Source organism: Dreissena polymorpha, chromosome 10 (assembly GCF_020536995.1).
Source record: "Dreissena polymorpha isolate Duluth1 chromosome 10, UMN_Dpol_1.0, whole genome shotgun sequence".
NCBI lineage: Eukaryota > Metazoa > Mollusca > Bivalvia > Myida > Dreissenidae > Dreissena > Dreissena polymorpha.
In genome coordinates, this window is record NC_068364.1 from 85,412,903 (window position 1) to 85,440,217 (window position 27,315).

General features: G+C 35.0%; 1 protein-coding gene and 1 long non-coding RNA gene across 6 annotated transcripts in view; both read right to left on the reverse strand.

Moving 5' to 3' along the window:
• Positions 1–738: 738 nt before the first annotated feature.
• Positions 739–27,315, reverse strand: part of LOC127847168 (tripartite motif-containing protein 2-like) — a 111,167-nt gene continuing 84,590 nt past the window's right edge. For 3 of the 5 annotated variants that reach the window (XM_052378880.1, XM_052378882.1, XM_052378884.1), the window contains 4 exons: positions 11,295–11,522; positions 9,631–10,169; positions 7,609–8,879; positions 739–5,673 (listed from right to left, as the gene is read on the reverse strand). In XM_052378880.1, the coding sequence (XP_052234840.1) occupies positions 5,670–5,673; positions 7,609–8,879; positions 9,631–10,169; positions 11,295–11,522 (2,042 nt within the window). In that variant the 3' untranslated portion in view covers positions 739–5,669. Of the gene's footprint in view, positions 5,674–7,608; positions 8,880–9,621; positions 10,170–11,294; positions 11,523–15,606; positions 16,236–27,315 lie in introns of those variants that run through there. The other 2 variants (XM_052378883.1, XM_052378881.1) reach the window with 2 other exon arrangements.
• On the reverse strand, positions 18,675–19,173 carry LOC127847172 (uncharacterized). Its single transcript, XR_008033853.1, has 2 exons — positions 19,114–19,173; positions 18,675–18,968 (listed from the first exon to the last, which is right to left on the reverse strand). It is a non-coding gene; the product is annotated as an uncharacterized LOC127847172 (long non-coding RNA).

Below are 27,315 nucleotides of genomic sequence, written 5' to 3' on the forward strand. Positions count from 1 at the left end.
AAGTTCATATTCAATTTTGTTAAAATTTCAAAACCCACACAAGTTCATATTAAATTTTGTTAAAATTTCAACAAAAAGCTGAAAAATAACATTATTTGTTGTTTTCTTTTGCTATACATGTACATTGAAAATGTCAAATCAAGAGAGCCCTCAAAACCCTTAGGCAAATCCTCATAGTTATTTCTACAATTTTTCAAGCAATATTACTTTGGTATTTAACTGAAAACCAGGTTTTTCCCCCCCAAGTAACTCAGTTTTAAATTTCACCAAAATATCATTGGTATAAAAGGTTCTGACCAAGTTTTAAATAATTGGGGAGTATATACAAACAAGATTTTCGTTTTAATTTAACCTAATAACCTAGTTGTTGGCCCCACATGAATGACATGACACAGTTTGTATATCTGTTGATGTGTGATATTGTTTTTATGCCCCCGGATCGAATGATCGGGAGTATATTGTTTTTGGCCTGTCTGTCACTCTGTCATTCTGTCCCAAAACTTTAACCTTGGTCATAATTTTGCAATATTGAAGATAGCAACTTGATATTTGGCATGCATGTGCATCTCATGGAGCTGCACATTTTGATTGTTGAACGGTCCAGGTCATCATTAAAGGTCAAAGGTCAAATATATGGCTTCAAAGCGGCGCAGTAGGGGCATTGTGTTTCTGACAAACACACCTCTTGTTGATGGCTAAAAACTATAAATGGTAAGATTATTCAGTCAACAACCAATGTTTGTTTTTTTGTTTTAATTTGCAAACCAAAGAATACTTGTGGTTCAAACAGCCAAGAGGTCTTTAAGCCCTCAGGAGCTCACCTGAGACCTCAAGTAACCTAACTGTTTTGAGCAAGTAGTGTTCACAAGGCTTCACAACAAAATATTTAAGGAAAACTGCCCCACCACCTGTTTGTTTACAAACAGCAGTCATTTTGCAACTTGGCACCAATATATACCATTTGTAATTGTTAGCTTATCTTTAAAGTGCAAAAGTGACAAGCATTATCTTTAACCTGACCTTGTGAACTATCTTTTGACCCCACATGTTCCACTTTCTGACTTATCTGTTATGTCACTGGGACAAGATAGTGTTCTAACCAAGTTCAATGAGCCCACACGACCCAGTTTCAAATCTTGCCGAGTTATCATTGTGACTGATCTGACCAAGTTTCATTAAGATTGGGCAATACATAAATTATGGCTCTGTTAGTGTTCACAATCTTTTTATTTCATTTGACCTTGTGATCTTGTTTTTGACCCCTTGTAGCCCTGTTTAAAACTCGGATGAGATATCAATTTACAACTGCTCTGACCAAATGTCATTGTAAATACATAAAAATAACCTCTAGAGATTTTAAAAGCGATCTCTTTACCTTTTGACCTAGTTAATGACCCCAAGCGAAGCAGTTTTGAACAAGGTCAAGAAATCAATGGGAACATGTTTTTACGAAGTTTCATAAAAATTGGCTAATAATTGGCCTTTTGAGAGCTTACAAGGCAAATACTGACGACACAAATTGATGGAAAAGGTGATCACAAAAGCTCAACATGAACACCCTGTGCTCAGGTGAGCTAAAAAACTCAAATATGCATGCACATAAATCACACAAATATAAATAGTTCGCAATATTTATCTATTATGATACACAACAGTTTTCAGATTTGCACTTTACGTACCGTAGTGAAAATTCATATTAAGTTTCACTAAGCATTAAATATTAATAAATACTGAGTTTTGGAAGTTTGGTTTGATTAACATTATTTCCCAGGGTACATTGTGTTATTAATGCTTACAATCAGTCATTTTGTTGAAAGAAGGGTAATTTCTTACATAACAGGCCTTTGTTTGAACATAAAAGAATTGAAAATGTTTGTTAATTCCATACTGACACCTAACAATACATAAGTTCATTCTTGTTAAAACACTCTTAAGACCATGTTGTATTTCTTTTTCTTTTATTAACAGTTAAAAAGTGACAAAAGAATTTTACAGAAACCGCCACAACAGCCAGCTGTGTAGTGCATTTTTCACAAAAGTCAATGTGCTTTTCACACATATACATGGGCCGTGCTCTGTGAAAAGGGGTTTTAATGCAAATGCATAAAGTGTCGTCTCGGATTAGCCTGTGCAGTCTGCACAGGCTACTAATCAGGGATGAAACTTTCCGCCTTAACTTATTTTTGCTAAGAAGAGACTTTCTTGAAACCAAAAATATCATAAAAGCGGACAGTGTCGTCCCTGGGAAGACACTTTACGCACATGCATTAAACCAATTTTTCACAGAGAAAAAAGTGCAAGCCCTTAAACAATTTAACATATTATTCTTAAATAAATTTGCAATTTCACATTCATATATATAAATATATTTTTTGTTGATTATTAATCTAAGATCACACATAGAGCATATAATATCACATAAAACTACTTGCTGTAATTATTTGTAATTTTGTTTCTAATATCATGTGCTACCTTTTATTCATATTGCAACAAGACTGGCACATACAACATATACATTGTAGTGATCAAGGAAAATGAGCAACAATCTACAAAAAACAAGAACTAGGAATATATATTAAATGACCAGAAAAATGGTCTGCATATTAACACAGTAAAGTATTTAAAAGCAAGATCTGCCATGAAAAACATTACAAGTAATTTGATGACTAATTTAATTGGAAATAAACAATAAAACTACTGAGAGCATGCAATATGACTTTAAAAAAAAAAATAAGTTTGTTCATGACTTTATTTTCAGAACTCTAAAGTAAATCAAAAAGTGATGAACCAGCAAAATAATTTTACAAATCGCGTTTAATATTTTTAAAATCACATTTAATCACCAATGCAACTTAAAGAAGTAAGCAAAGAGGTACAAAAACTAATTCAGTGTGACCCACACCCTTATTTACTGTGAATGTATATTCAACCAGTGACATCAATAGTTAAATTGTGTACAGACTGTGTAGACGAAGTTAACAATATGACCTCAAAGCATACAAATAAAGATTAGCCAGTCCAAGACCACTAAAATATGAAGTACATTCTCAAATACCATTTTTTACGTGTATATCATTTCATTAGTAAAGTTGCGTAGTGGGGTCAACACATTTTCAGGTAAAAGGTATATAGCATAAAGACTGGCCTGTGTGTTTTTGTGGATTTCAAAAATTGTTTTTCTTTACTTTTAAACCATTTAAAAACAAAGCATATTGTAAACAACGTTATCAGGTGGTTGTTTTTTTACCAAGTCTGTATTATGGAACACAAACACTCTTTAAAGCTACAACAACAAAGCATCTATCTTGACAGATAAAGAACAAACAAAAAAGTTAAAAAAAAAACCTACTGAAGAAAACATGCTGACACAGGGTTTATAAAGGTTTAAAGTCATCAGTTTAGGATATCACACAATAATACTAAAACTCTTAAGCCCAAAATTGCATATCCTTTTTTTTTAAGGTTTTATATAAAAAGCAAGGGATGTTTGAAGTGTAGAAACAAAATTCACAATGTGAGACAAAGTATTACAACATTTTCTAACACTTAACATTTGTTTGTGTATCAACATGATTGACATTTGTTTCTAACAGGTAACAATACAAGTAACACAAGTATCTATATGACATAGAGCTGTTTAAAAATAATGTATTAGTAAAAAAATAATTGTCCATTTAGAATCAACAGAGTTGGGAGTTTGCCAAAACAAAAATATAAATCCCACAATGTACCATAATCCAGGGTTATATGCAAATATGATAAGTGAGTTAACAACTCGAAAGACATCGAATGTACACAATAACAAACAAAACTAGAAATGGCGCGGCAGAGGCCGACGCGTATCCCCACGCCGAATGTTTGACCTAGGTGTGCCCCAGGGTTGGTAATGGGGCCATGCATAGCTGAGATTGACCGTATTGTCATTAGAGAAGTTCATCATCAATTAGAAGTGAATTGGTGTAGAAATGAAGAAGTTATAGTAAAAGGCAATTTTGGGTGGGTGTGGTCTATGTGGGCGGGGCGCCCCAGGGTTGGTTATGGGGCCATGCATAGTTGAGATTGACCCTAATGTCATAAGAGAAGTTCAGTATCAATTTGAAGTGAATCCGTGTAGAAATGAAAAAATTATAGTAAATGGAATTTTTTGGTGGGTGTGGCCTATGTGGGCGGTCGCCCCAGGGTTGGGATTGGGGCCATGCATAGTTGAGATTGACCCTAATGTCATAACAAAAGTTCAGTATCAATTTGAAGTGAATCCGTGTAGAAATGAAAAAATTATAGTAAATGGAAATTTTTGGTGGGTGTGGCCTATGTGGGCGGGGCGCCCCAGGGTTGGGAATGGGGCCATGCATGGTTGAGATTGACCGTATTGTCATAAGAGAGGTCCAGTATCAATTTGAAGTGAATCGGTGTAGAAATAAAGAAGAAAATGTAAAATAACCTAAAAAAATTAGTGATAATTTCTGACGCGGCCCCACCCCAACCGCTATAACTTTTGACCCAGGGGTCAGATCAAAATTCCAAATAGTGCAGGGTCGCACATATGCTCATAGCTACCATGTGTGTAAGTTTCAAGGTTCTAGTGCTTTTAGTGTAGGAGGAGATAGTGGCCAGGACGGACGGACAGACAGACAGACGGACGGACGGCGGAGATAACCACAATATCCCCACCTTTTTTTCAAAAAGCGTGGGGATAAATATCAACAGCAATTTTTTGCAAAATAAATTACACTGAGCATACCATATTGAATGTCAACAAACAAAACTGTGATTATTTATGCAGTTCTGACCTGATATTGTATTATTATGGTTATAAAAAGCATTAAAAACTAAGACAATTGTATATTACAATGATCTGCAAAACATGACATGAATGAAAAGTAATCAATATTCTAACTGGCTAAATTTCAATTTTGATTAATTTTTGCTGACGGTTATAAAATATCAGCATTAGAATTGTTTTGGCAAATAATAGTTCCATGTCATCTTCATAATTTAAAAAATGTTAAACAAACATGATTCTTTAATAAAATGCTCAAAAGTTCTTTTGCAAATAAATAGCTTGATAAAGAAGATTCGACTGTATCACTGAAATAGTCGGTATTACAGGGATTGAAATACCCTCATGGGTGAGTAACTATTCATCTAAACTAATATTGTTGTTTATTAAGAAATGCACTTCCAAATTAAATTTCTTTTTTTCAACTCATGGGACATTTTCATGAGTAAAATCATCATATGATTTATCTTTTATAGGAACAAAAGTGTAGTTGAGATATAACATCAGGCTTTTTTTTGTTCCTCACTATAAAAATATGAAATCATTGTATATACCCTTTTAAAGTCCATGGCATTTTGAACTTCCAAGTATCCCTAGATTACCCAGTATGCTATTGTTGAAATCCTTCTTATTTCGAAAAGAAAGTACCTAGTTATTCGCATAATAAGCAAAATACAGTTGTCACTTTGAAAATTGCCAGGGGAAGTAACCAAAGCTGGCCACATATCCAGTATAAAAGAGTTGTGTTTCTTGATTGTCAACAAAAAGATGGCCGCTTTCATGAATTAATAAAAAGACAGTCGTCAACTCTAGTAATACTAAGCACACAATGTAAGTATGTCACTGGTGTTAAATCACAGACATTGCTCCTTGTCTTGCACCAAATGACTCATCTGAAAGACAGACACAGATTGTATGGTCAAATACCAAAGTGTTAAGTCAGTGTTCAATGAGACATGTCAAGTTCGCAAAGCACTCATACCTATAATGGTAATACTAAGAATAATAGCCAAGGCGTAATTTTCAATGATTATTGGATAATTCCAACAGCAGACTGCTAGAAAGCCAACAGTTCAAATAATGAAAGGACTGGACAATATGTTCATATGTTATATATTTGGACAAAGGGCAGGGGTATAAAATGCTTCTTGCCCAGTTATTTCTAATTTAATATTACCTTAGGAAATCTGCAATCACCAAAACAAAATCATGTCATATCACCCTGGGGTCAATAAATGACACATTTCGACTTTCACTTACATCAATTCATGATGTGTTTTATATTAAATTTAAATAATGATTATCGTAGAATTTTCTGTAGTGTGTTGTACAGAACAAGATACAAATTATGTGAAAAAGAAAATGCAGACAATGTCTTTGACAAAATCACACATTTTCAGTATTCTTTAACTTGATGATTAACATGAAGCACCTGTTAAATACGTATATATCAGTGGCATAACTGTGTACAATTTTGGGTTTTCCAAAGTGTTTATTTTAGACCAAAGGCAAAGTTTTATTTAAAAGGTTTTGATGATATATGATAAATTTTCATTCCAAACCTTTATTAACAAATTTTAATTTGGTCATGCCAATTTAGTTATATTTAGTTTGTACCAAGTCTAGTTTCATGCAGATAAGTACAATTGATAATTATGGTATGTTATTCTGAAAAGATATTCAATAGGTCGGCAAAGTTTCTAAACCCTTGTTTAGCACAGGGTTCGCCAAAACCGTCGGTCCGCCGGTCCTGACCGGCAAATTTTACTCAGGACCGACAATAAATTCAAGTTAATCGGTCCGATGGACTGACAAAAAATAGCCGATAGCAATATTTTAATTCGTAAACAACGTGCTTGGAAGTGACGTAAATATAAAAAAAATTAGCCCATTTTCATTACGGTCAAATTACCACACCAGTTTCGGGAGCATAAATAATACCTTATTAAAGTAACATATAGGTTTGGATAACATTAATATAGGATAAATCGTGTCGGAAGTCCATATAATTAAACAATAATTATAATAATAATAAATCACAAATAATCCAAGCTCAGCTGTTACCCAACAAAAAGAGATTTTTTCAGATTTTCTTCGAATGGTTAGTAGACCGATATGAAATTAACCGTTTTAGTTTGGGACGGGACTCCTGCATTTAACATCCTCTTTAACCAATCGTTTACGAGGATTGTCACAGCAACAAGTTTTCGCGAGATGACTCCACTTCGAAGAAAACAACAAGTGACAGAATTCTGGAGATTTACATTAACGGACTCAGATGATGATGATGATATTGACAACAAAAATGACGACATTGAATTTGATACACAAAGCGAAAAAGAAAATGAAAATAAGCTCCAATGCTACTCGCAAGAGTCTGACACTTGTGAAATGCAGAGCTAAATAGACTCTTTCAAGTAGAATTGGAGAATATCGTTTTAATTTCAGAGGAAGCTGCACCTGGCTCCTTTTCCGTTCCCCTAATCTTCCCCTTTGGATTATTTGTGGTTTATTACTTTTTATAACAATTGTTGAAAATAATATAGACTTTCCACATGTTTTATTGTATTTTAATGTGATCCATACCAATACACATCTAAAACGTACTCTCTTGTGTTGTGTTTTGCTGTTATAGTTTAGTCGGACAGGGGGACTGACAGAAACTGATTCGGACTGACAAAAATTTCAATTCTGTCAGTCCCAATGACTGACAGATTTTTCAAGTTTTGGCGAACCCTGTTAGCGTGTGTGTTTTTAATTCAAAATCTTGCAAAATTACAGAGAAAGTCTATTCTTATATACATATACCTGATCAATTTAACATTTACCTGTATCTGTACTTCTTCATGCAGTTATTGCCCAGGTCGGCCACATACAGATGGTGATCTTTGGTAACGCACAGCCCACTAGGCCGCTTCAGCTTGTCATCAAAGCTGTCTATACACGACACAAGCTTCCCGCTGGAATTCAAGACCTGTACGAAGCCCTTTCCCTTCTCGATACGAGTAGCGAGAATGTGTCCCGTCTGGTCAACAGCTATTCCACAGTACTCTCCCTTTGACGCATTTGGAACAAGTCGTGAAAACTTGCCGTCTTTAGTAAATACTTGTATTCTGTGATCTGCGACTAGAATTTCATCACACCGGCCTACAGTAATTGCTGAAATGTTTTTAAACTGGCCATCTTTATCACCGCGATTACCGAATGTTGTCTGCAACTTTCCCATTCGGTCAAATATAAATATTTTTGATGCGCCAATGTCTGCCACTATAATCTCCCCTTTGGAATTCACTGCGATGTCGATTGGTTCAACAAAACACTCGTGAGTGAATTTGCTTAACACTTCACCCTCACCCTGGGTCGAAATAAAAGACACGTGTTTTGTTCGCCAATTTACTACAACTAATTGATTGTCTTCCGCTACAGCAATACCAGTTCCACTTTGATTTTCAAACCCGTCTGGACCTAAATGTCTCACAAACCCGCCGCTCGCCTCCATAACTTTCACCCGCCCATTCCCAGTGTCTAACACAAACACATTCCCATTCGTGTCACCCGCAATGACCCGCAAGGGCTGCTTGAACCCATCATTCCCAGATCCAAAGCTTCCGAATCTCATAACCGGATTATTGTGATCCGTGACGTTTATCACAAAAGGACTACCTTTGATTGGTCGGTTAAATATCGCCACACACATTTTGTAGCTCCCAGATTTTGGGGGAACAAACTGTACATCATACGACCCATCATTTCTGTCTTTAATTTTCGCCTCAAAAGGCTCACCGCGGTCATTTCTTAGGTCGGCGATGACCGGATCTGACCCGCTTGTTCTAGGGTTACCATGGTAATCCACGGTACTGATGGTGACCGACGACTTCAGGTGGGTGACGGCCTTGCCAACCTTTGCCGAGCACAGAGCCGGAAAAGTCGTGCTGACCTTGATTCGACCGAGACACTTGAGCGCGTTGGTTATATCGTTTAGCGCAGAATTATGCTTGAACTCGTACTTGAGAAAGCTGTTCTCTCTGGGCTCGGACAAGGTGCTCGTGGAATCCAGCTTTTCGTTGAGATCACTAATCTTCTTGGTGATGTTCCTCACCTATAAACAAAGACATAATACTACCCGTAACTCGAGGGTATCAACAAAAGTAATATTTTCACCCTTAAGATTATTATATAAACAGGAAACTTAGTTCAATTAAAAAAACAAAAACATGTAGCAAGACAATATGACTTAGCTTTAAGTTTTGTGTATTATGCTAAAGTCTGTCTTGCTTGTATGGTTAATGTAGACACTTTCCACTTTACTATGCTCATTGCTTTGTATGTCATTGCCTTTTAACATATAGATGACATATAACTGAAGATGTATTGCATATGTATATGTATTTGTTTGCAGTCTTGTAAAAATATGTGTTGAAAAAATACATAAGAGTCTTGCGCACAAGCTAATAAGGGACGACACATTCTTTCTACACTGGATTTTTTTCTTCCATGAAACAAACAAACAAAAAAAGCAGGAAAGTGCCGTCAATGTTGTAGACTGCACATGCTTATCTGGGACGACACTTAACACACATGCATTAACCCTTTCCCACTCAGAAGCACAGTGAAAACGTGCAAACAGCACTAAAACCAGAACAGCTTTATACTCTTTGCTGCTCATCAGTATCTAAGGTTTGGAGATGAAGCCTTAAACACTTGAATCTAGTGAGAAAGGTCTTTAATTAAAAACATTTTTCTAAGGGACTACAAACACGTTAAATACATATCTAATTGGTAAAGAGTTAAACCCCCATTTCACAGAGCGAGGCCCAAAAATGTTCGCACACAACTCATAGATTGCTCACCTCCACCTGGAACTGCAATCCGTCGCATTCTGTCTGCACCCTGGCCTTCTCGGCCTGAATCAAATCCAGCTGCTCCTTCAGGATGATTTTCTTCTCCTCTCGAATCTTTCTCACCATCCCCAAACACTCCTGTCGGCGTTTCTCCACCAGCGAAATCACGTCTTGAAAGGATCGGTTAATATTCTCCATGGTTCGCTCAACCGAATTCTCCAGTTGATGCACCTCCGTAGAAACATTATCAAAAGCGTTATTCAAGTTCTTTATACACAGATGCGCTTTGTACAGGAGTATCTCGGACATGCGTTTAATGGCTATAGAGAAGGGAATGACTGTGTGCTCGCTGGCCCCGCGACCATTATGCTCCTCCCCCGAGCATTGGATGCAGAACACGGAATCGCAAGACTCGCAGAAAAGTAGTTCCTCCGAGGCGTGCGTCGAGCATTTGGGAATGACATCGCGTCGTTGACGGGACATGAGGTCCAGAAGTTGGTTGACTATAAAGCTGGGAGGAAACGAGATTACTCCCCCTCTGGGTATACCTTGAAAAAAAAACATAAGTTTGAATCAAGGCTTGATAAAGATGTGAATACTTAATACAACTCCCAGATGGCTTTGGCAACAGACATTTCATATAATTATTGCTAGCAAATATGCAAAAATCTTCATGAATCTTGATCAGAACATAATTTTTTGTTCATCCACTAACATCCAGCCTTCCAGTCAGCAATTTGTGGTGCTCAAACAGTGTTTTTTCACTATTTTGGGAACGGGCCCTTTTGCTTGGAAAAAAATTCATGTTGTTTTGACTTAAATTGCTAATAAATACATGTACTTTAACAAGAGCACCGCATAACGGGTGCCAAGCTCGGCTGCGAAAGCTTGTTAGAATTATTTTTTTTTAGGTCACAGTGACCTTGAACTTTGACCTAGTGACCCAAAATGGGTGTGGTGTGTAGAACTAATCAAGGTGCATGTACATATGAAGTTTCAAAGCTGTAGGTTGAAGCACTTTGATTTTAGAGCCAATGTTAAGGTTAATGGTTAATGTTAAAGTTTTATATTAGAGGTCACAGTGACACCTTTGACCTAGTGACCCAAAAATGGGTGTGGCGTGTAGAACTCATGAAGGTGCATCTACTTATGAAGTTTCAAAGTTGTAGGTGGAAGCACTTTGATTTTAGAGCCTATGTTAAAGTTTGATATTAGAGGTCACAGTGACCTTGACCTTTGACCTAGTGACCCAAAAATGGGTGTGGCGTGTAGAACTAATCAAGGTGCATGTACATATAAAGTTTCAAAGTTGTAGGTGGAAGCACTTTGATTTTAGAGCCAATGTTAAGGTTTTAGCACGACGCCTACGGCAGATGTTGGACAACAAGCTGGCTATGACAATAGCTCGGGTTTTCTCCGAAAACAGCCTCGCTCAAAGTGAGAATAATTGCTTTCAATAATATATTTACAAAGGTTAAACTCGTATAGCTGAACTTGCATATTAGCTAAATGTTCCAATTTATTTACACACAAAATCATAAATAAATTTTGGGAACCTTCAATTGTGTGTTTTAGGAAGTCATTTGGGGGAAAAAGTGACATTAATAATGGGCCCCATACTGCCCACAACTTTACACCCCAAAAAAACCACTGACCCACCAGGCCCAACTTACCTATGGTCTCCCTGCAGATCGGACAGCGGAAGGTCCCAGTGTCATGTATCTGTGTGTCCACTATACGCTCCAGGCAGTTCTTGCACACTGTGTGGGAGCAGGGCAGCAGCTTGGGGTGGTGCTCCCCACTGTCGTACACGCACAGGCACGTGCCGCACGTCAGGAAACTGTCGTTGAAGTCCTCATAGTTGATGGAGACAGTCTCGACCAGTGTGGAGCTCATCATATCTGAAATTACAATATTAAATCTAATTTAAACCAATTTATAACAAAAATTACCATTTTTAGAATTAAAATATATATTAGATATTGTTTGATTCTCATCAGTATATTAAGGTTTGAGCAGAATTCGTACCTTAACCCTTTACCACATAGATACGTATTTTTAGGCAAGACAAAGTGGGAAAGGGTTAAACCTTTACCTCTCAGCTACTCACTTTTAAGCATCAGTATCCTTTAGAAAATCAAATTTAACTGAAAGATATTTTGTTTAATACATGTACATTCAATTTTAAAGGGCTTCATTTGCAATCCTATGTTACTGACAAGCAGCAAACAGAATAAAACCTTAACAGATTGACACTTATTGCTCGCAGACTGGTTTTATGCTGGTTACTTAAATTTTAGCCATTTTCACTTTGCTTCTGAAAAGTAAAGAGTGTACTATGTTACTGTGAAACTAATATTATTTGTCTGGCACATTTTTTTGTGGATTTGTGTGGGTTCGCTCAATTGGCTGGTGACATTTTTGGAAACCAATTAAATTTCTTTTAAATTGCTGAATCTAAAAATAAACGACAAATCACATATTTTCTGAATCAAATTTACATACAATGCATACCAATGTTGACCGATTAAGCAAAACTGAGTTGTAGAGTGAAATGAAATGCTATTTTTATTTCTACAAGTGGTAGCAGCTGTGATAACATCCTATTGTCCTATAAGTGTATGATACAAAAGCAATAAGTGTCAGTCAAATTGAAAAAAAAATCTAAGCTGTCCTCTTTATGAAATCCTTTATTTAATTGTCCATTGCATTGGAATTAGTTGTAATTTTCTCCATTACATTTTATTCGTCTAAATCAAATACCAAGCAAACAGCTTTATTTAATTTACACAAGTTTAACATTCACTCAAATTGCAAGCGTGTCATTGTGCCTATACTCATTAACAAGAAATATCTTTAAAAAAGATATACGGCGTAAATAGTTTAATGAATGAGATCAAGGATAGCGAATGTCTTTTTCTGTGCAGTTCTTAGCTGCATCACACGCAGTACGGGATGTTACGGGGAGTTTTCGAGGCTTATTTTACATTATAACATATATATTGCTGGTCATAAACCTATAGATACAAAACAGAAAACCACAAGAAGAATGGAAGTGAAATTTAAACATATGAGTCAACCGGCCACACGAGAAGTATCCGTATTTATAGGCGCGTTCTTCGAACAAACCTGTTTTAGTGGTTTGTCGGGCATTGCTATTTGATTCGATTATTAACAGTATCAATTATCATCGTGCTAATGCTTAAAGTGATATTATGGGCATTTTGCACTGTTGAATTGAGCTGAAAAGAATTAACAGGTCAAAAAAGTTAGTTAAAATGTGGTTACTGATTAATTATCTGCAACTCACCTTGCTACCAGTTGTTTATAAAAATATATTTTATATTCGATATTCTTACGTGACCCACCCAGTCCTGTAAGCTGAAATGATCCGTAAAACAATTTCGTGTCTTTGTGTTGTATGAACAAATCTGCACTAAAACTAAATTTAGGTTCAACTCGTAAACGCATGATCAGTTGTCAAACGAAAGTACGGTTGATATTCAAATGCATTATTTTTCTCTTTCTGGTATATTGTTTTAGTATGATGATGCTGCATTAATTAATATAAGTGTATATGAAGTAGAAACATCAAAAATAATCAACGGTTGCGATAGACACCTATAAACTGTTACATGCTCATAATATCACTTTAGTACATTAGGCAATATGGCCGAATAATTATTGTTAAATTTATCAACAATAATATTTATCATTGTATTGTTGAAAACACATTAAGAATCTATTATTTACATACCATAATTATATTGCTGAATATCTTCATTTAACATATTTCTGGTCTAAAGAAAATTCCAGGTCACCTAGTTCACGGATAGCGTCTTTATTATATAACGATTATTTTACTGGCCGCCAACTCCGGTGATGACCTGTATATAAACTCTGAATGTCCGCGAATTGACCCGATATACCTCGCGGGTTGAAATGCAATGCTTTAAAGTGAGGCCTCGCTTCCATTGCTCTTTATACTTTTACATGTTAACATGTTGACAGGAATAAGGAAGTAAGTACTAAATATGAGAACATAGCCTTTTAAGTATAAACGCTCTTGCGCTGGTAATACTCTGAAAATAAAAGGTGTACGCACAAACTGTATTGATGTCGAGAATTGAGTGTAAAACTGTTCTATCTATTAAGCCTTTTCATTCGAGATAAAATTGTTTCATACAGTAAAACAGTGTTACAAAGACGCGGATATGTTTCCAATGTTCTGGTAGTAAACTCAAATCAGCCAATGGAATAAATGAAGTGTATTCATTCGTACCTAGCCGCGGGAAATTTTATTGGAATTTTATTGGACACTTACAAAGGTCAGGCTAAGGTGAAAAGCTGGCTTATGCAGCTTACGCCGAAAAAAAAACACACTATCTCTGTAAGACATTACATTTTAACAACTTGGCTGAATTTATTCTAGAAATTACAACATTTTAATGCTTTAAAATATCTTAATTAAAAAAAACATTAATTTCTGAATAATCTAAACAAAAAACTCAGACAGGATACATGAATGATACAAATACACAGATCATCTGGAGGATTAATTTATGTCCAATGGCCTAGTAATTACGGTAATGATGTACCTAACACTGCTTATACTAAGTACCGTACATAATGACTTTTGTGAAAATTACGTCGATTAGCTGAATCCATAGGGTGACAAAATATCCCAAACAAATGACTAACTTGATGACGAGCGGTTGAAGATTGCTGTTTTGATAATCACTATGTCATCTAAACAATGTAAATTGTATATTTGATTTTTTTCTTTCTTAATTAATAAATTATTAGAAATCTTTAAAATAATACATATACCAATATATGTTCTTTGATTAGTGGCGGTTTATTACTTTTTGAGATGAAAGTAAAATTATAAATGATCATTACCAAGAACGATTTAAATATATATTTTTCAACTTTCCTTTTTGATTCATTGTATTTCAAAGACTTCCAAATAATAAACATGTTTCTTATATTACAAAAACCCTACAATAGCATTCTTAGTTATTTATATCTTGTTAAAGTTAAGAAAAGAGTATCCTAGCAACTCAAGAATGCTTTTTAAAGTCTGCCCATAAAATATCAACAAATACCAACTTTGTATAGCACTGACCAGTTTTGATTTCTAAAAGTTTAACTTTCAACTTCATTTAAAATGAGCCTCATGTCAAACACTGTATGTCAACTGAGCTTAAAATCAAGACACTGAAAAATCCTTCAAAACAAAAACAATTAACATACAGAATTTTTACTTGGCCTTTGCATCTTGTCATGCACGTTCATGTCAATACACGTTATAATATTCATTATGCCGTTTTCAATAATAACTTTGAGATATTAGGCAACGACAGATGATGGGCTGTTCGGTTTGAATTTGTTATGAAACGGATATCAGATATTATGCAAATTTTAGTAGCACCGCCCTGAGATAGCATGAATGTTCAGACCCATCTTATGCAATACTTATCACAGTAACTATCAGTCTGTAGCTGTAACATTATTTCATATATCAAGCATTTAAATACACTGTATCAATTTAGTTCTAACTAAATATCACAAATATGTCCATCATCACAGGATAGCACCTTATCCTCTGGGGTTCAAAGTCAAAGACGATGCATTTGAACCTTGCTATAAGAAAATGTTGTTCAACGCTTATGCGAAAAGTATTATCCCTGATTAGCCGGTGCAGTCAGCACAGGCTTATCAGAGACATTACACTTTCCGCCTAAACTGGATTTCAACTTGGAAGAGACTTCCTTGATACAAAAAATACCATTAAAGCGAAAAGTGATTTCCCTCATAAGCCAGTGCGGACTGCATAGGCTAGTCCCAGTTGACATCTTACAAAGGTTGACCCAAATTAGCCTGTGCAGACTGCACAGATGACCCACATCCATTTAGCCCTGTTTTTCCATATAGCAAGGCTCTCATAAAACTGCCAAAGAAAATCAAACAAAACATGTTTACCTCATGAAGTGTTTCCAAATAAATCACAATTTAGTCAAATGAGAACCTAAACAATGTGTTATCCTTTCACAGAAGAAATTTCACAGTAAATTTCATGCCTTAACATGCTATGCTTTTTTTTCTCCAGCCGTGACATGCTTAAGCTAATACCAGTTTCAGGTAGAACAAATCCGATTTTTGCCCTTTTTTGTAAAAATAAACACACTCCTAAAACGAACAAGAAAACTCACAGTCATATCTAATTTTTAACTTGAAATCCTTTTCTAACTTTTACCATCAAAACACATCACATAACTGTTCAATTACACAGGTTACCAAACTTTAACGTTAAAAAAGAAACTCACACACATTTTACAATGTTCAATTCAATGTATCAATTTCCCAGACTGAAATCTGTAACGATAAAAATAAATATTCCGAATTGCGCAATGTTAACAGTACAACTGAAAAACTTCCCTACAAACATCCAATATGAATGAGTCAGAAGCTAAAGTCGCACGTATCTTATGTCATTTTAAATCAATATTTTGTAAACTGCAATGTACTGAGCTGGGCAATAAACTCTATGTCCTTAAATATACACATTATATGAATACATCTACGATCTTACCATAGGTTTCAATCGTTTGCATGGTTTATACTTGTTAAAGTACTTATCTTGTAAGTTGTTACATGTAACTGCATAATCCTGATAAACATTGAGTTAAACACAAATTTAAGAGTTTTCACAAAATAAGGAGAAAGTGTGTTTTTTTAAATAAGTTTAATTATCTTTATTAATAATTATTGCTAATTTTCTACATCAAAAGACCTAATTTTTCTTAGCAGTGTGGCGTCATTTTTCTTGACAAATGTTTATCATCAGTCCAATATTTAACAGATTAAAATCCAATCATTGGAGCTCAAAGTATATATAATTGACAGCGAAGATTGCAACATTTAAATTTCTGCAACAATTGTTCAAGCTAAAAATTTGGATGACATACTCGCATTGAAATGGCAAACATTAAGCCAGCTTATACTTTTGACTCATTGTATACAAAACATGTCTTCATGATTAATATCACTTCAAATACAAATTAATCAACCGTAACAGCAAATTGCATTTTGTGAATCACCGTCAAAGGAAAATTTGGAATGATACGAGTTGAAATGTCTCCCAAATTACATCACATTAGCATAGAGAAACTCTTGTATCTAATTTAACATTTTTTAATATATAACTTCAGACTGTCACAATTAATCTTGCAAAGATATGAGCCTTGTTCTGAGGAAACTGGGTTTAATGCATGTGCGTAAAGTGTCGTCCCAGATTAGCCTATGCAGTCCGCACAGGCTAATCAGGGACAACACTTTACGTCTAAACTTGATTTTCGGTAAGAGGGACTTCCTTAAAACTAAAAATAGCATAAAAGCGGAAAGTGTCGTACCTGATTAGTCTGTGCAGACTGCACAGGCTAATCTGGGATGACACTTTACGCACATGCATTAAGCCCGGTTTTCTCAGAACAAGGCTCATATAATTGATGCCTTTTGGAGGTCATATTTTTAATGTAATAAATACATACTGTCTTCCTATCATACTGTTTACTATTTTAAAGAATCATATTTTATTTTTGTTTTATGTTCTAAAAGTGTATTATTGGTTTTTGTTGTTATGATCTGTAACCCCTGAACATGTATTTCAAGTCATTAAAAACAATTGTCACATTTATTTCCAAGTTATTATCTACTATTACATGTCTTTAGAGCACTAAACATGCCAAACTGTTGTGGATATTGACCGATATTTTAAACTCTGCCTGGCTATAAAATAAATGGTCATCATAATTTACTGTCATAAAATTAATATGGAAATCCAACATGACTTAAGGCAATTACAAAATGCCCATTTAGTCATAAAATTTACATAAACCAGCTATGATCAAACATGTCAGGTTAATAAATAACTCGGTCACAAATATTCAATCATCAAATTTTGATATCCTTTACGTAACTATATTTTAAAGCATGACTGAATATATGGGTAACCTATATTACTATGTTACACACATAATGATATATTAAAGCCTGATTGAACATAATGGGTAACCAATATTAACCATGAACTCACATAATGATATACTATAACCTGACTGAACATATTGGTAATAAATTTTCACTTTGTACTCACAGTTCTAAAACAAAGCTCCACCATGTGCTTATTTAATCTGATGACTTCAGACCACAAAAGTGACCACTGGACAGCTGACACACTGACCACCAGTCTCAACCATACAATGACCACAACCTGACAGCAGATATTCTTGCTGCAGTCCCAAACCACAAGAGATCACTGAATGACTGTTGTATGTCAAACTAGTATATGTGATGCACAAAAGTTAAGCAGATATGGCAGTGATGCATTCAACAGGACAAATGCAAAGGCACTGCACAACATGCAAGGTGGGACTGGGTGTTTGATTATCCACCTATGTAATCTCCTCTCCTTTATTTGTTTATTAGTCTTATCTCACTGTAAGTCATCCAGGTTAATGACTCTACATACAGACTTGATGGTTCTTGCCAAATCCAATTAAAGCCAATTGTTAAATATCTGGTCAACTAATTTTGTACTCCTGATATGCCAGATAATATTGCAGTTTGAAAAGCTGGAGATTTAAAAATGCATATTAGTGTTGTTCAATTGTTAAGCGAGAAATTTTTAGCTGATGAAAGCAAAAAGCAAAAATGCTTTAGGCCAGAGTTACTAATTATGTATTTATGTATTTACATGCAACTTAAGATCATATCTGAAATGAAAAATCTAATTTAACTTGTAATATACCATCTGAAGAATTTAACAAGGGCTGTTTGTAAAACATGCATGCCCCCCATATGGGCTGTCCGTTGTAGTGGCAGCCATTGTGTGAATACGTTTTTTGTCACTGTGACCTTGACCTTTGACCTAGTGACCTGAAAATCAATAGGGGTCATCTGCGAGTCACGATCAATGTACCTATGAAGTGTCATGATCCTAGGCAAAAGCGTTCTTGAGTTATCATCCGAAAATCATTTTACTATTTCGGGTCACCGTGACCTTGACCTTGTGACCTCAAAATCAATAGGGGTCATCTGCGAGTCATGATCAATCTACCTGTGAAGTTTCATGATCCTAGGCATATGCGTTCTTGAGTTATCATCCGAAAACCATTTTACTATTTTGGATCACTGTGACCTTGACCTTTGACCTAGTGACCTCAAAATCAATAGGGGTCATCTGCGAGTCATGATCAATCTACCCATGAAGTTTCATGATCCTAGGCGTATGCATTCTTGAGTTATCATCCGGAAACCATTTTACTATTTCGGGTCACCGTGACCTTGAGCTTTGACCTAGTGACCTCAAAATCAATAGGGGTCATCTGCGAGTCATGATCAATTTTCCCATGAAGTTTCATGATCCTAGGCTTATGCGTTCTTGAGTTATCATTCAAAAACCATTTTACTATTTCGGGTCACCGTGACCTTGACCTTTGACCTAGTAACCTCAAAATCAATAGGGGTCATCTGCGAGTCATGATCAATGCACCTATGAAGTTTCATGATCCTAGGCCCAAGCGTTCTTGAGTTATCGTCTGACAACAACCTGGTGGACGGACCGACCGACAGACTGACCGACAGACCCACATGAGCAAAGCAATATACCCCCTCTTCTTCGAAGGGGGGCATAATAAATAATTAAAACAAGAGATGTGTTTGTCAGAAACACAATGCCCCCTAATGCTCCACTTTGAATTATTTTTTTGACCTTTGACCTTGAAGGATGACCTTGACCTTTCACCACTCAAAATGTGCAGCTCCATGAGATACACATGCATGCCCAATATCAAGTTGCTACGTTCAATATTGCAAAAGTTATGAAGAAGGTTAAAGTTTTGGTTAAAGTTTTGGGACTTACACACACATACAATGACAGACAGGCCAAAAACAATATACCCCCGATCTTTCGATTTGGGGGCATAAAAAACTACATTGAAAAGAACAAATATTTTAAAATCCAAAAACAAGACAATGTTAAACAAGAGATGTTTGTAAAACACACATTGTCCACTGACTTGCTGCAAAGTCTTAAATGTGTGCAGTTGTAGACATATTTACATGTAACAAGCACATTTGGCCTTGAACTTTTAACTGCTGAATTCCAAACTACTGGTAAAGGGGGTCTTCCTTTTGTCTTGAATAACCAGCATACATTAGATAAAAAGATCAAGTTGGTTGATTATGTGTCAAAGCATTTTATAGGTATAATGTGGAAACTAAATTCAAGTAGCTGTGACCTTAACCTTTGACCTCTTGTCCTCAAAATCAATAGATAACTTTATTTCCATGCCAGTAATCACTATACCAATGTGCATGATGCTGGTCAAAGCATTCTTAAGATATGGTGCAGAAACTAGTTAACTTTTACCATCCCTTATGACCTTGACCTTGAACTGTTGACCTCAAAAAACTGTAGGAATTTTCCTTTCCTCCCAAGTAACTACCATACCAATGAGCATGGTTGTAGGTCAAAGCGTTCTCTAGATATCATTCTGAAGTGATTGGTCTAATAAGACCAACAAATGGAAGGAACAACTTATAGGGACAGGGGCATTAAGAAAATATATCCCCACTTTTTCAAATGGGAGCATGATTAATATTCAACATTAACAAGATTAAATTATTTTACTGTCTATACATGATAACAAACAAATTGTTTCACCATGTGTTAAAATACTTGTGAAATAAAGCTACAGAAACCATGCAATCACTATTTAACTAAAACCATTGAAAATATCACCTGATATGTACCACTTCAACATTGTGTACCCATTTAATTAAAGCAGAAATATGGCACACTTATATACAATTTCATCTACCTGATAACGAGATGACACAAATTGTGGTATTCAAAATATTTAACCTCATTTTGATTTCCGCCACAACACTTTATCTTGAAAAAAACAACCTGAGATAGACACGATTGTATAACGCATTGAATAGTATACAAGTAAAGTATTTAAAAAAAGAATGTAATAAAGCCTTTTGTAACCATAAAGTACTGACGTCATCCAAAGGTATCGTAATAAACTTCAATATCAACTGAACATATGCCCTTTCAAGTCATGCTGTAATTTGTACTTTATTGTATCATATAGTAAGAAACAAAATCATAATACTTAACTCCTTAATTTATTTTTCACAAAAATCTAATTTTTGCATATAAAAATTCTTGATACCAGCTGTTTGCTTTTTTATATCGCTCTCCATATGAAGTTGACACAATACAATCGAGTTTTAACTGCATTTTTGTAATTTTCCTCTGTAAAATGGCTATTATAAATACTAAATCATGCATGGCACTATGTCCATTACTGATTCACGTGAGACCTATTCAAGTCAATTAGACTTCCATTTTGCACCAGGCATGCCCTGCCCACTAATAAAATATTCAATTCCTTTCTCTTAAATCCAATGTGCACAATGAAACCCAAAACCTGATGGTAAGTTTTGTCAGTATGCAGGCAGATACACTATACAGAGTGAGAAAAATGCACCAACCAACTATGCGCACCAAATCGCATAATATATGACAAAATATTTTTGGTGTCTGATTACGTAATATAAGGAGCCGGTCATTACGCTCCACGGTCGTTGTCAATGCTTTTATTATACAGGACAATACATTATGGGGTGTGTAATTGGGCTCTTACTGGTACATCACACCCTATTCACAAAGGATATGCAATCGCAACATAATAAGCTGATATGATTAATTTGATAATTTGAACCCTGCTCTGATAAAACAGGGTTTAATGCATTATTATGTGTAAAGTGTCGTCTTCTTAGCAAAAATTCAGCATACACAGAAATTGTTGTCCCTGATTTAAGCCTATATGGTCTTGATGAAACTTTTTGCAATTAAGCACCCTTTTTTCAGAGGGTAACCAGTAACAGATATAATTCAGTAAACAGACCATCATCAATCCCTGAAGAAATTCGAAACAAAACATTGAAGCTACTACTAATAATATTCTAATGATAGCAATGGTCACTGCCAAACAAAGGTTGTTGGCAAATAAATCTCCTGGCTGATAACAGTATGGGAAACGGAAATTACTTTCAATGAAGTGTTGAAAGATAACCTAATGAAAAGAACAGAAATAAATCAATCTGTAAACCTGACAAGACCAAGACTCGCACAAACAGGAGGCAAACTGGACCAAAGCCCCAAAATAAAGCTTTTCTGATATTAAATTGGATATTGGGATAATTTGGGTAAAGCAGCACCACCCAAATGTGTGTAACTAATGTTTGTCAAACGATAAAGTTTATATGTTGATTAAGCATGACCAACATGATCTTAAGAGATCATTGGCTTTATTTTCTAACGGGGTCAATTACACTGACCAACCATTGGCTATGGTTATTAAAAAATTCACTAATCGGAGCAAACAATTCCAGTATCAAAAGAGACAGTATATTTTTGGCACAAGGCAGTTGCAAATAGAACAATGACGCCAATGGTTTGCAAGTAATGAAGCCAATGGTTTGAAAGTTATAATGACAATTGACTTTTATTTCCACCACATGTTATAACTGGAGCAACAGCCACACTGACCCAGGGGAGAAATGCAAACAGTCCAGTTGAGCAACAGCTTGTTTGATTTGCTGGCCAATGTTCACAAATATTTATTCAGGCATGTAATACACACATACCATTTCTAGGTTACAACAACAAGCGCTGACAGGATTAGACAATACAAATTAAGATAGCTGATTATGATGGAACAGCGCTCAGACACTTACAGAGACTGTCTAAAATGGACCGATGCAGCAGTTTTTTGCCAAACATCAAATTCATCATTCAATTTACAAGGGTTACTTTTAATTCATATCATTCACATTACAAATGGTGCTTTAATTCATAATTCACACTACAAAGTCTTACTTGAATTAATCATTCAAATTAGTAACAAAGGTTTTCTTGATCTCATTATTCGCATTACAACTTGGTTTACCTGAATTCATCATTCACATTACAATTTAGGTTTACTTGAATTCATCATTCACATTACAAAGGTTCACTTGAGTTCATCATTCACATTACAAAGGTTTACTTGAATTCATCATTCACATTCTACAAAGGTTTACTTGAATTCATCATTCACATTACAATGTGTTACTTTTCTTAATTCATCATTCACATAACAAAGGTTTACTTGAATTCAATTCATTCACATTACAAAGGTTTACTTGAATTCATCATTTAAATAACAAAGGATTACTTGAATTCTTCATTCACATTACAAAGTGTTACTTGAAATAATCATTCACATTACAAAGGTTTACTTGAATTCATCATTCACATTACAAAGAGTTACTTAAAATCATCATTCACATGACAAAGGTTTACTTGAATTCATCATTTATATTACAAAGGGTAACTTAAATTAATTGTTTATATCACACATTTAGGGTTACTTCGATTATGGAACCAGTAACAACAACAAAGAACACTCAGTAAAGTTAAACTTGCAAAACTGTACATCAGTGACATAAATTCACAGCAAACCATGACTTGTTATAATGTTGGTGTTCATACTTATAATCGATTTAGCGATGTTTATGTTAATTGTACTGCAATTAATGGAGCCATATGACAACTATGTCAATTTCAAGCATTTGTTGATTGCATTTCAGAGCCTGTGACTTTCATTGATAAATGCGATTATCACATTAGGGGTACACTTGTACCAGCTCAATTGTTTGTTAACCCTTTGCATGCTGGGAAATTTGTCGTCTGCTAAAATGTTGTCTGCTGAATTTCTAAAATTAGCATTTTCTTCAATTTTTTAAAAATAATACTATCAGAAAGCAAACAGTTTGGATCCTGATGAGACACCATGTTCTGTGGCGTCTCATCTGGATCCAAACTGTTTGCAAAGGCCTTCAAAATTCGGTTCCAGCACTGAAAGAGTTAATATCGCAAGGTTGGCATGTGCTACCTCCGCCCATTATTATTGCAGACCAATAAACAATTGGTGTTCTCCTTTATTAACATGAAGTTTTAACTGCACTAATGCCATCTTAGAATTGTGGCTTAGTGTTCAATTGCAAATGAATATGCAAAACTTTAAGCATATTATATACAACTAACAGACTAAGGTCACTGTCTGAGTTTATAACCTGTGTTTTACAAGAGACCTTAGTTCTTTCATACCAGTCAACTTTATTTAACATACTTTGTATTCTATTAGAAACCCTATGTGAGATCTAAGCCATGTGAAAGCAGCAGTGTGAAATCATCTGATGAATAACTAGGTAACATAAGCTGAAAAAAGCAAGGTTCAAGTGAAGCCTATTATACAAATCTACAGTCATGTACAACATGTATTTTGAAATCCCATTTATTACATTCAATTCACAGTACCTTTAAGGAATGCTGTAATTTTAACCTTGCTCTGATTCAGTATAATAAGTGATAGTCAGGGGAGGTAATCACGTGACAAACAAGATGGCGAAATCAATGCTGAGACATCTATTTTTCGCTGTTTATACCCTTAATGAGTTACATTAATTATTTAAATGCCACTCACTTTTAGCCTAATCAGCAAGAAAGTGTTTAGGTTTTTATTTCGTATGAATATTCACTCTTTATCTTGACTTTACTGGCTGCCAATTTTCTAGATGGGAGCTGTAATTTTGTGACCTGCTAAGAAATTTTGGAGAAAGTAAAGTCAAGATATATAGCAAATATTAATATGATATAAAAGCTAATCACTTTCTTGCTGATATGGCTGTAAAGTGAGTGGCATGGATGTCACCATCCTGTTTTGTCAGGTGATACCACCTCTGTTAGTAGTATAACTTGCAATAGACCTTTCAAATTAGACAGAAGAGAAACAGTCAAATAGCATGGCTGAAGTTGCAGAGCTATTTATTACTGATAATAGGACATTATAATACTAAAGTAATTGATGGACTAATTATCAAAGCATTACAAACATAACCTAAAACAGAAATAGCACCCTGGAAGATAATTGTTTACTGTTTGAAAAAATAAAATACATCTCCAAATAGATGTCCAATAATAACCATTCCTCAGTATGATTTAGTGATTACAAATTCTTCAGCTTTATTATCAAAACAAAATAATTGTCTAGTTGTGTGACCGTCTAATTGGTATTCTTAATTTATTGATGACAGAACAGCGACTTAATGGGTGTAATTTATCCTTAATGATACAATAGACTGTAACCCTTTGATAAAATAGGGTGACCCTTTGATAAAATAAACTGTAACCCTTAGATAAAACAAGGGCTGTTTGTAAAACATGCATGCCCCCAATATGGGCTGTCAGTTGTAGTGGCAGCCATTGTGTGAATATGTTTTTTGGCACTGTGACCTTGACCTAGTGACCTGAGAGTCAATAGTAGTCATTTGTGAGTCATGATCAAAGTACCTATGCAGTTTGATGATCCTAGGCGTAAGCTTTCTTGAGTAATCATCCGGAAACCATTTTACTGTGTCATAAGTCACGGTGACCTTTGACCTAGTGACCTGAAAGTCAATAGGGGTCATCTGCGAGTCACGGTCAATGTACCTATGAAGTTTCATGATCCTAGGTGTAAGCGTTCTTGAGTTATCATCCGGAAACCATTTTTCTAAGTTGAGTCACCGTGACCTTGACCTTTGACCTAATGACCTGAAAATCAATAGGGGTCATCTGCGAGTCATGATCGATGTTCCTATGAAGTTTCATGATCCTAGGCATAAGCGTTATTGAGTTATCATCCAGAAAAAATTTTACTATTTCGGGTCACTGTGACCTTGACCTTTGACCTTGTGACCTGAAAATCTATAGGGGTCATCTGAGAGTCATGATCAATGTACCTATGAAGTTTCATGATCCTAGGCATAAGCATTCTTGAGTTATCATCTGGAAACCATTTTACTATTTCGGGTCACGGTGACCTTGACCTTTGACCTAATGACCTGAAAATCAAAAGGGGTCATCTGCGAGTCATGATCAATGTACCTATGAAGTTTCATGATCCTAGGCATAAGCGTTCTTGAGTTATCATCCGGAAACCATCTGGTGGACGGACATATGGACGGACGGACCGACCGACATGTGCAAAACAAAATACCCCCTCTTCTTTGAAGGGGGGCATAATAAACTGTAACCCTTTGATAAAATAAAATGTAACCTTTTTATAAAATAAACAGTTGCCCTTTGATAAAATAAAATGTAACCTGCATGTATTATCCAATATATGGTAGATGGTAAACTTGTAATGATTCCCTTCTTCCAAACACTATAAGCAAACATAAAAAAGCTTTTCATACTCAAGAAACACTATGTTGAGAACAAATAAATATTATAAATATCTAAATAAAAGTCCAATATTCTGAAGAATCAAGATTAATGATAAGGTGAATACTGCAGTCATGTGAAAATCACAAATTGTACTAGCAATGTCAAGATCACATGTTCATCTGAAGATTCATTTCATACATGACTCATTTTTCCATCACGGTTTTGCATTAAATTCAATATCATAAGTTACAATTGTTGATATTTGCTAGAATGTAAAATTTTCAAAATAATAAGTTTGCTGTTCTGTGACTCCTTTTTATAAGATAATAATAATAAATTTCAAGACCTGGATGTACGTGTGAATGAACTAACAACTCCAGAACATTAAGTATAATTATACTATGGAACTCAAGATTTTAACTATCCAAAAGGAAAATTGATTCAAAAATTGCAAACACAAGTTTTCAAAAAGTGCTTTCAAAAACTATTGTGCATCTATATGTAAGTCACTGTAAGTAAGTTCACAAACAAATCTCAATTTAAAATACATTTCAAGAAAAATTACATTTGAAATACTAAATTTTTAAAATCTTGTTTTAATATTTATGTAACAATATTTATATATGATAACAACAAAATAGTGTTAAAATAATATTTGTTAACATTTCGTTATTAACATCATTATAATAATAACAAGGGACAAAATTGTCACAAAACCAGGTTTTCATTGTGAAAAAAAAATCTGATAAAGGGAGAAAACTCAAACTGAACTTTTGAAATGAACAAACAAAATTAACCCCCTTTGTAAGTTTTTTTTTTTTTTAAATCTATTTTTAGTCGTGGCGACCTTGACATTGGAGATATTGACGTGATTCTTTCGTGCGACACACCGTTCCATGATGGTGAACAAATGTGCCAAATGATTTTAAAATCTCACAATGAATGACATAGTTATGGCCAGGACAAGCTCATTTATGGCCATTTTTGACCTTTGAACTCAAAGTGTGACCTTGACCTTGGAGATATCGACGTAATTATTTGGCGCAACACACCGTCCAATGATGGTGAACAAATGTGCCAAATGATTTTAAAATCTGACAATGAACGACATAGTTATGGCCCGGACAAGATTGTTCCGCCCGCCCGCCCGCAAGCCCGCCAGCCATCCAGCCAGCCAGCCAGCCAGCCCGCCCGCATTCGCCAATCTAATAACCAGTTTTTTCCTTCGGAAAACCTGGTTAAAAAGTTTTATCATCATTTTTTAAATTAACTTATCTTATTCAACTTCAAATTAAAGTTTAAATGCTATTACCTACAAAGTCTAAACAAACAGCAATAATTGTGTCATAAAATCAACAAAACAA